The sequence below is a fragment of the Paralichthys olivaceus genome, chromosome 10, assembly GCF_024713975.1.
Source record: "Paralichthys olivaceus isolate ysfri-2021 chromosome 10, ASM2471397v2, whole genome shotgun sequence".
Classification (NCBI taxonomy): Eukaryota; Metazoa; Chordata; class Actinopteri; order Pleuronectiformes; family Paralichthyidae; genus Paralichthys; species Paralichthys olivaceus.
Window position 1 is genome coordinate 8,719,341 of NC_091102.1, and position 9,919 is coordinate 8,729,259.

Here is a 9,919-nt window from a genome sequence, read left to right on the forward strand (position 1 = left end):
GAGGGGATGATCATTTTTTTTATTTACCGTTACTGGAGCCGGCTGATTGTTATCTCTGTAAATGAGAGCCACATTTTGTTTATGCTCTAGCAGTGTATAAGGCCATCAGCAGTACATCTTTATGTGTCAAGACAGGCTTCAAGCAAAGACACTTACTGTGAACGGCTCTTGTCGACTCTTTGCAGGATGGTTAAAGTTATTATAAAGATCAGGCAACACACAAATAGAACAGTTGAAGCCACAATAAATACATGCCACTCTCCAGCTTCTCTTTTCTCTGGAAGAAAAACAAATAGATTTAACACCGATGTAACATGCAAACTAAACTCGGCTGTTTAGTCGAGTTGGATCACAGTCGTGTAAAGACAGTTTGGTTTTATGTCCATGTAAGGTGACTTTTTCATAAAGGAAGCCACGGTGGGTGCTGTGGAGGCATGTGGTCTCATACGCAAACAGACACGAGTATTTTATGTGTAGTTATACTATAGAGTCCAAACTGAAAACTCTGTTGTATCAGTCAGTGCAGTGACACCTTGTTTCTGTCTAGAGGATTGTCTATGTGGATGTGTGGCTGTGTGCTTTAATTCAGGGCTGAGCATCACACCTGTAATTATCAGCTCCCAATTCTGTTCCCACAGTCCCTCGAGCGCAGCAAGGTTACAGCTGTAGTTCCCTGCATGAGACCTCTGGACGCCGTCTATGACCAGTGCGTACGGTTCTGTCCCCGACAGAGACATATTTATCTTCAGGCTCTCTGCTTCTTCACTTCTGTACAGGGCCGCGACCTGTGGCTTGTAGCTGATCAGGGCTGCTCCGTTAAATCGCCACGTGAGCTGTTGGACCGTGATTGTAGACACGTTGCAGGCTAGCGTCACTCTGCCGCCCACCATCTTTGTGATGACTTTGCCCTCTGACATTCAAATGGATAGATTTAATTTTCAGGAACCATTCTGTCACAGTATAGAGTTAAAGGAATAGTTTGACATTTCGGGAAACATATCTATTTGATTTCTAACTCAGAGAGGATCGTTACTGCTGTTACATGCTCTGTAAATATGAAGCCACTGCTCAAAGTGAGGTAGCTCAGCTCGGCATGAGACTGGACCTGTCCAGAGGCTACAAAATCCAACCACAAGCACCAGTTTTTAGTAGTTTATTACAAAATACTGTTCTATATTGTCCCATATATCACCTATTTTTTTAGAAATATGGGGTAATACATACATAACCTTTAAAAAAAATGAGGGTAATTTAGGACTAATAGAAAATCAATGAAAATGAATTGAAATTGAAACAATTTACAGTTTTAATAGATGGTTTGAAAATATAACCAAATATAAAACGTTCATTTGATTAGTAAAAATCTATTTGTGTGATATTGGGTTTGGGTTTTATACACATTCATAGTCAAAGAATAGTAAGTGAGCATCTTTCCCAATATGTTGAACTATTCCTGTAGCTCATTAACTTGTTATCCTGATAATTGTCTTGTAAGTTAATTTTACCTGCAAGTGAGGAAATCCAGAAATTGCAACATATCAGGAACAATGTCCTGTTGATGCTCAGATATGCGGAAACATCATCCATCGCTCCTTGAAATAAAGACAGTTTACTATAAACACGATGCTTTTCTGGGTTTAAATATTAAACCTCAGGTCGAATCAGTGATCTGATTCATGCAAAAACAAAACAAGATACAACAAAAGATATAGAAGGGGTTGTAAATCACAGGAAAAAAAACAACAGAATCCGAATGAAACAATCATAAATAAAAATAACTCTATGAGAGAGAAATGTGCATCTCTTCCACAACCAGACATCTCGAGATAAATATAGTAATCACTTTCTTACCGGCAGTGTGTTTCTGTGCTCTTTGGTCCCTCTCTTCTTCCTTAACTCTAAATTACAGCTTCAATCTATTTTCTAATTATGTTTAATTTCAAGGCAACATGAAGGCAAAAATTACATTTGTGCCAGAATAACAGTCATCAACTCACGTCTCTGTATTTGACTGTGTTGCTGACGTGTGCTAAACCTGGTCAGACCCCCCCTACAACACACACACACAAACACACACACACACACACACACACACACACACACACACACACACACACACACTGTACACACAGCAGAATTGTTTCCATACAGGAAGTACATTTTTTAGCTCTGCTGGCTGTCAGAGTAAAGAATTTTTTTCTTTTTTTTTGTGCAGGTGTTGAAGGCTGCAGAAATGAAGCTGATCTTGTTCTTGTAACCTCAGCACTATGAGAGGCCTTAGGTCACATTACATGTTTTTCTTTCCTTTTCATGAAAATGCAAACCAACATTTGAAAATGAGATATATCATGAATCCAGCCCATCAAATAAAACTGAAACGAGTTTGTTTCCTGACAGACGACAGAAACTCCTCTTGCACGCTTGTTTCATGGAGCCATCTGGTCTGGAGGGTTATGTTTTGGCAACCTCAAACAGTAGCTCTTCTGTTTTCAACAGTCACATTACAGTGTGCACATAGACACACCCAGTTTCATGAGGAGCACAAGTTACCAATACCAAAGGTCTAGCAAAGACTGATCAAATTCCACAGGATTTCTATGCAAATTCAAATAATATATCAAGATTTGATGTAGGAGCCACGAATAAGTTTAAGAGGAATATTATCATTATTATTTTGGTTATGAAACAAGGTGGAATGTGTTTGTATTTCGGGGTGTTAGTTCTTATTTATTGTTGATTTGTGTTCATCGTCAGCAAGAAGGTCACATAGGATATGGGCGGGGTTATACTTTATATGAGCACATGAACACTTCATGTGGGTTGGAGAGAGGGTGAGTAGGCCACATAGGTGACTTGGTTGTAGACATTTTAATGAAGAATTCTTACACATTATATATTCAAAAGACCAGTGAATGTTACCAGTTGTCAGTGTGACTGGTCGTCTGTAAAGTGTTGTGGGTTTTTCTTGTAAAATGAGGAACATGAGTAAAGAGATCTCTGAGCTGTTGAACAGAGGTCACGTGATGCTGGGGGATGTAACTATAGAAAGGTAATTTCCTTGTTTGGAAACTGTTTTTAAAACCGAGTGACACATGGACAACAGTTGGATGAGACATGCACTTAGAATAGTTCAGTGGAATTAAAACAAACTGATCCTGTTTCTCAGACAAACACACTCTTAGTCATATTCTGCACATGTGGGTTGCACATATTAAGTCAGCCAAAAATACCGAAATAAAGTCAATGTTGGAACAAAGAATCCAGGAATAAAAGTACAACACACTGCCCCTTGGTGGTGATTTGATCATATACCACTTTCCTCATTTCTCAAGAATCAGCTGTGACACTTAAAAACCCTATAACCCCATTCATAATAGCTATTTCTTCACGTTCTAAGAAAATATGTTTCATTAAGTCAGCTGAATAAATCTATACACATGAGGTGTTTTTAATGTTGGTGCAACAGTTTACGTTGTAAATTGTAAATGTGTTTGACCATAGATGGGAGTTTATCCACTGATCCAATCAGAGCAGGCAGGTAACGTAAGACCCCCCCTCCTGCAGCAGCAGCATGGAGGAGAAACGTTAAGATGGAGGCTGAGGCCCACCACACTTGGTAAGTACCTTTACTTTTAATGCTTGAAGTATATTGAAAAAACCGGAAGTACTGACCTACTTTTAAAGCCTGAAGTATATGAAGAAAGTAAGTACTTACTTTCTTTTACTCAAGTAGAAAAGTTAATGTTGCACTTATACGTTAACTTTACTACATTTGTGTCTATTTATTTGTACTTTTAGTGAAGTGAAATGTTTACTTCCTCCATCACTGGTGCTTAGACACAGCTCCCCCTGCATGGGCAGATAATAACATGTTTATTTCAGGAGTAACAGAAATGTGCTTGTTCTTAAAAATCTAGGTTGAGTAGAAGTCAGTGGTGGAAAGTAATCAATCACATTTACTTTATTGAAGTACCTCTACTTTACTTGATTAGCTCTAATACACTTGAATTTATGTTCTTTTTACCCAACTACATTACTATTTTACATTTGGTCAATAGTACATTTGCAGATTCTATTTATTAATAGAAAATAAATAAAAGCTTATAAATCATTATGAATTACTACAGGTTAAAATAAGACTCAAAAACTCAAATAAAATATGTGTGTGTGTGTGTGTGTGTGTGTGTGTGTGTGTGTGTGTGTGTGTGTGTGTGTGTGTGTGCGTGTGTGTGCGTGTGTGTGCGTGTGTGTGTGTGTGTGTGTGTGTTTTGCAGAGAAACACTGACACAACACTTCTAGACCACGTGTGACTTTTTATTGCGTTGGTTCACATTCCAAAAGAAGATACTGCCACACATCTATCAGCAAAGAAGACTACAAGTTAGTAAAAAGAGTTTTTTTTTTTTCTTTCCAAAAGATTAATCTTGTCTTCTTACAAACATACAGGCAATGCAATAGTCATATACAAAAAATCATACGTCACCAGTCATATTGGTGTACACAAGGACCAGCGTCACGCTTTGGTTGAAACACTGTTAAATGCTTTAATGTATTAAATGTAACAATCTGGTGATTCATCGAAGCCGCTTTAATTCAGGTTCCACAGCAATGGATTATGGGAGGCAAAGGGATGGCAGGGGGTCACATAGGGGTCAAAGCTGCCTTCTCTCTTAGAGTTTCTCCATTTGATCACAGCCCCAGAACCAACACTGTGCAGCGTGTGTGTTTGTATGAGTGTGTCTGTGTGCACAAAGGCAGTTGTGTGAGCATAAGCTTGCACTGTGTGTTCAAACCTGCAAAACTTTGTGCACAAGTATCTTCTCAACATGATTGATTTATCAGGGTTGTATTTTAAATATTTGTTCTTTTAAATATCAGAGCTGCATAATAGACACAGGTTTCTGTGTGTGTGTGTGTGTGTGTGTGTGTGTGTGGGTTTCGTGGGGGTGGGGTGGGGGTGGGGGTCGCTTACAGGAATGAATTTTAGATTTAAAAAAATAGCAAATAAAACATCACAGTCACATTTAGTCCCAGAGCAATAGAACCACTTGCTACAATCGTACAACATTTGTCGTCTTACATTTACAGATAAGGCACATGAGAAATCGCACAGTGGCAGCTGTTTGAAAAAAACACAGCCAGAGAACGTGAGAGGAAGATCTGTCATAAATGTAAGGCATACTTCAAGGCTCAATGCACTTTGTGTTGTGAAAATATTTGCTCATTACTTTAAAAGAAATTCTCAGATATAGATGCAAGATACCACGGCATGGGCGTTTTCTGTCTTTATTGAGTTTGTGAGATTCAATCAGTCTTGCGTTCACAATTAAAACCTTTTGTGATTCCTCTATAGACAGTGAAAATAACTAAAAACAGCCGTTCAGCAACATTATGTACATTATTAGACACGAGATAGGGCTTTATGTACAGGGGGGGAGTTGTCACTATAGTTTTTTTGTTTCTCTCTGAATTTAACAGCATGTCACAACTGTTGTGTTTTCTCGCAGGGGCATAAGGACCAACTATGTGGTCACGCAAAATCAAGTGGAAAGATTTTTTTTTCCACAGCCAGGTCAAGGATGCTTGTTTTCATTGATGAGCACGGTTTCTTTTATTGTCTCGCCTCCATCAATACTTTGTGCTGATGGTGCGTGATCGTTATCGCCCGGACGCGTGTTTGCACAGCGCGAAAAGAGAGGATTTGGCCTGAGGTCGCTGCTATAGTTCATTCTCTGATAGGGCGAAATGAGCCCCGCTCTCTTCCACAGACGACTGATATCACAGCGCAACAGTTCGACTCAAAAAGCAACAAAATAGAAGCAAATCTAAAATGAAGAGATTCACATTGAAAAAAAGACATTCAACATGTGGTCTTTTTTTTTTTTTTTTTTTTTTCCTCGCTAACTCAGCTCTGGCTGTGCTACCTGGTATATAAACATGAAAAGGAGAGAAATGCTCTGAAATTCATGCACATCTCTCTTCACTTGAAAGAATCCTGTGTAAACGGATGCATAGATGAGGTGTTATGAGGGTCAAAGGCCTTGTACAGAGTCTAAACCTTGGAATGGGCAACAAAAAATAAAAAGGAACGCGCTTCTCAGCCTGAAAAAATACTTTTCTTCTTCTCCTCAAAAGGCTGTTTACTTGTAAATGTAGCGGCACTTAATTGCATGATTCGTTTATGCGAGAGCCCTCTAACCCGCAACGTTCGAAGCGGCATGCTGCATTTGCAGAAGGCCTCCGTGTGAAGGGGATTGAAAGTCAGTGCCCAGCAACAGCCAAATTACTGGTTTGCAGACACACAAATATATCGTACCTCTCTTTTCCCTACCTACTTTAAACCCCGTGTAAAAATGTCTATCCTCCATCGTTTATGATTAAAACTCTTTCAATAGAAAAAGATGTTTTTAAAAATTGAACATGGATTTTTGTCAAGTAAAAACATTTCCCACCTGCATGTGTCCTTTTCACATTTTTTTTAAATATAAGAACACGCTTAATAAAAAAACCTACTCCTCCCCTTGTAACTTCTACTTTTCATATATATTTTTTTATCACAAACACTCAGATTTTTTTGTCACTTGGTAGAATTGTTGCCTGTTTCAAAGGTTTTTTTCTCCCTGTTCATATTTGTTTTTCATCCACTTAGTTTTTGACCTGCTTGTTCAAGAGTGTGCGTTATCGTTGAGTTAGGTGTGTGTGTGTGTGCTCTCTTATGTTGAACATTTTGCGTGTGCAGGTGTACATGCGCTCTCTCTCTCTCTCTCTCGCTCTCTCTCTTTCTCTCTTTCTCTCTCACAGGTTCATACAGTGAGATCGTCTGACCTGGCCCTGCTGCTGGCTATGCTCAGTCGGCTCAGCGGTCTGGTGTCTTCTATCGTATCCGAGGCCTCCAACGCCACCTCTGCAGGAGTTACCCCCTCCCTGTTCACCACCCTCTCTGCCTCCACCTCCGCCGGCTGAACCTTCTCGGCCTCCTCCTCGTGTAATGTCACCCCCGCTGTCTCAGTGGTCTGGGCGTAAGAGGGCAGAGTCTCATCGTACACCTTAGAGATGTCATCCATGGGCAGCGCCTCCTCCGCCTTCTCCTCCAGCCCCTGGAAGGGTGGGGCCCCTCTGCCGGCCTCCATGCCTACCTCGGCCAGCGGGTAGAGGTGAGTTAAGGGGGGAGCTTTCTCCTCCTCCAGCAGCCTGTAACCTTTCGCTCTCTGCAGGGAGGACACAGCCAGGGGGGGCAGGCTCTTCACTTGTGGCGGCAGGGGCGTCGTGCCCTCACCTTGGGCCGGGGCAGGCTTACGAAACACAAAGCGAATCTTCTTCAGGCCGAGGTGACTGATCTCCACAAAGTTGAGGAAGAGGGAGACGCAAGCCACGGCCAACATGAAGATGATAAAGACGGTCTTCTCCGTGGGCCGGGACACAAAGCAGTCCACCGTGTTGGGGCAGGGCCAGCGGCTGCATTTGTACAGTGGCAGGATGCGGAAGCCATACAGGAAGTACTGGCCCACCACGAAGCCAACCTCAAACAGTGTCTTGAAGATGATGTGGCAGATGTAGGTCCTCAGCAGAGTTCCCTCCAGCCGGAACTTCTTGCTTCCTTTTGTGCTGGTCTCTTTCGTGGTGCGAACACTTCCCTGATCGGGTGCCAGAGGGAGACGCTCCTCGCTCAGCTCCTGTTGCCGGCTAAGTTCTGCCTCCTCGCGCTCTTTACGTTTCTCCTCCATGTGGACATGGTGCACAGCGTGGCCCACGTACACCAGAGAAGGTGTGGACACAAAGATGATCTGCAGCACCCACAGGCGGATATGGGAGATAGGGAAGGCCTCATCGTAGCACACGTTCTCACAACCAGGCTGCTGTGTGTTACAGACATAGTCGGACTGCTCGTCGCCCCACACAAACTCAGCAGCCGTGCCCAGGATGAGGATGCGGAAGATGAAGAGCACCGTGAGCCACACCCGGCCGATCACCGTAGAGTGCTCGTTAACTTCCTCTAAAATATTACCCAGAAAGCTCCAGTCACCCATGATCGGTCCGTAGCACTGCAGAATGAAGGGTGGGGTATAGAGGGAGATGGAGGGTGCACACGGACAGGGAGGGTGGGGTAGGTGGGACAGACAGGGGGAGGGGAATAGAGATTTCCAAAAGTAAGAAATGTTGGAGAGGAAAGCTCGAAAAAGCAAAAAAATCAAACCCAAGCCTGAATTTCTTGCTACAGCACATTTTCGTAAAAGAGAACCCGAAGAATCTGAAACTTTTTACAAGTTTTAAAAGGCTTTTGAGTCGATTCTGTTTCTGTTGCAAGATAAAAAAAATCGAATTTATTAAATCAAAACTTTTAACAAGACCTTTATCACGCTGCTTGTTCTCTCTGCACACCTTAATAATTTGTCGAACATTTACAAAAGTGCGAACAAAAAAAAGTTGTTTCTATAGCTCTGAAAAAAAACAAACAAAACAACTTGTGAATAAAAACCACTAAAGAGAGATCAATGTGTAAAATATAATCCCATCATGTGTAAAGTATGATAAAGGTGAAATGTAATCAAATGGGCAACTTGCCACAGTTGCGGCTCCGGCGAAGTTGAGTCCTGTCCCGTTCTCTTGGCACCCGGCAGGGAAAAGTGATCTTTTTTCTGTCCTCTTTCCCACCTAAAGCCCTGTCCTTGTCGCCCCACTGAGCAGATGTGAATGAATCGGCTCTGATGGTTGGTTTTTAGTTTGCTGCAATATTTAAGCTTGGAGCCAGACGGCCTTTATTTGCCGGGCGACGTGTGGTGACGCAGGAGACAATAGGATCAACAGAGCCAGAGCGGGGATGTATGGGAGCAGGCCTCAGGCTCCCACACCAACATGGACACTGTACTGCCGGGGCAGCGGGTCCACAGCAGAGCAGTGCAACTGCATGCGTGCAACATCCTTATACGTATGTATATGGTATGTAGAAACATGGACGGTGAAACAACAGCAGCAGATGCGCCTCCGGCCTCGCTGACATGCCCAACATTAAAGCAGAGAGGCAGGTCAGCGGCAGGCTACCGACTCAGGGAGGAATGAAGGAGAGTTTACGTCCTTGTGAATTAACCCTGGATATAGTTGTTTGTACAAATACTCAGTTCAGGATTTTTTTTAATTATATATATTAATGAATCAAGTTTTATTATAGAGTCACTCATAAAGCTCCACCTGCAATAGATCTAAAATGAATTTGAATGATTTTCACAATAAGATGTTCAGACCTTTATGTCCACAACCAAATCTTTAAATCAGAGACAAACAAACGCTAAAAATCTTTTAACACAGTACTGGAGAATTCAGGCTAAATACTAATTCAATAGTTTGTCCAGCTGTTTGAGACTCAGTTAATGAACTTAAACACAACACAATCCAATTACCCTTTAAAATGTTTAATTATCCATGCACCTGAATATTGTTGAACCATTTCAAATTTCAGTCTTCCAACTCTCCCATATCACGTATTTCACACATTGTTGTCCTCATAAATCTGGATCTGCAAACCTCAATAGCCAAAAGAAGAATACCAGCTCTTCTTATATGTATTATACAGTAGATCATTACTATTTTTCTTTAATTTTGTCAGTTTTTTTGTGTTGAAATCAAAACTTTTTGATCGTTTGTGCTTATTATTTTTATTTTTGTATTAATTGGGATCTTTTGCTAATAAAAAAAGCACATTATATTTGTGGCAACAGAACAAGTCTGTACTATCAAACGTGAGTTTCCACATTTTCACACAGATAATCAATTCTACCTTTGTGTGTGTGCGTGTGTGTGTGTGTGTGTGTATCATCATATCTGTGTCACTCAGCTGGAATGTGAAGAATGCGGACCATTGAGTGAAAGGACAAACTGAAATGTCCCTATCAGGGATGTTAGTCAAACTTTTCCCAGCTCAGGA

At 41.5% G+C, this 9,919-nt stretch overlaps 3 protein-coding genes across 4 annotated transcripts in view; 1 reads left to right on the top strand and 2 right to left on the bottom strand.

Annotated features, from left to right (window-relative positions):
• LOC138411936 (uncharacterized) overlaps positions 1–2,269 on the bottom strand; it is a 2,890-nt gene extending 621 nt beyond the window's left edge. The window contains exons 1-5 of one of the 2 annotated variants that reach the window (XM_069533648.1): positions 1,852–2,269; positions 1,506–1,592; positions 605–910; positions 157–277; positions 28–55 (exon numbers count right to left, since the gene is read on the bottom strand). In XM_069533648.1, coding sequence (XP_069389749.1) covers positions 28–55; positions 157–277; positions 605–910; positions 1,506–1,587 — 537 coding nt within the window. In that variant the 5' untranslated portion in view covers positions 1,588–1,592; positions 1,852–2,269. Of the gene's footprint in view, positions 1–27; positions 56–156; positions 278–604; positions 911–1,505; positions 1,676–1,851 lie in introns of those variants that run through there. The other variant, XM_069533649.1, reaches the window with a different exon arrangement.
• The window catches only part of LOC109631159 (nectin-4), a 27,794-nt gene extending 19,450 nt beyond the window's left edge, over positions 1–8,344 (top strand). The window contains exons 9-11 of the transcript XR_011244428.1: positions 3,502–3,616; positions 4,275–4,380; positions 6,802–8,344. The gene's annotated coding sequence lies outside the window, so the exon portion shown is untranslated. The remainder of the gene's footprint in view (positions 1–3,501; positions 3,617–4,274; positions 4,381–6,801) is intronic.
• LOC109631339 (gap junction alpha-8 protein) lies at positions 5,878–8,702 on the bottom strand. The gene is made up of 2 exons (XM_069533638.1): positions 8,563–8,702; positions 5,878–8,042 (listed from the first exon to the last, which is right to left on the bottom strand). Exon 2 carries the CDS (start codon positions 8,025–8,027, stop codon positions 6,804–6,806), a length of 1,224 nt encoding a protein of 407 aa, XP_069389739.1. The 5' UTR covers positions 8,028–8,042; positions 8,563–8,702; the 3' UTR covers positions 5,878–6,803.
• Positions 8,703–9,919: the final 1,217 nt, after the last annotated feature.

Bases quoted from the DNA above. Each gene is read 5' to 3' on its own strand.
- LOC109631339 (XM_069533638.1), bottom strand. From the start codon at position 8,027: ATGGGTGACTGGAGCTTTCTGGGTAATATTTTAGAGGAAGTTAACGAG.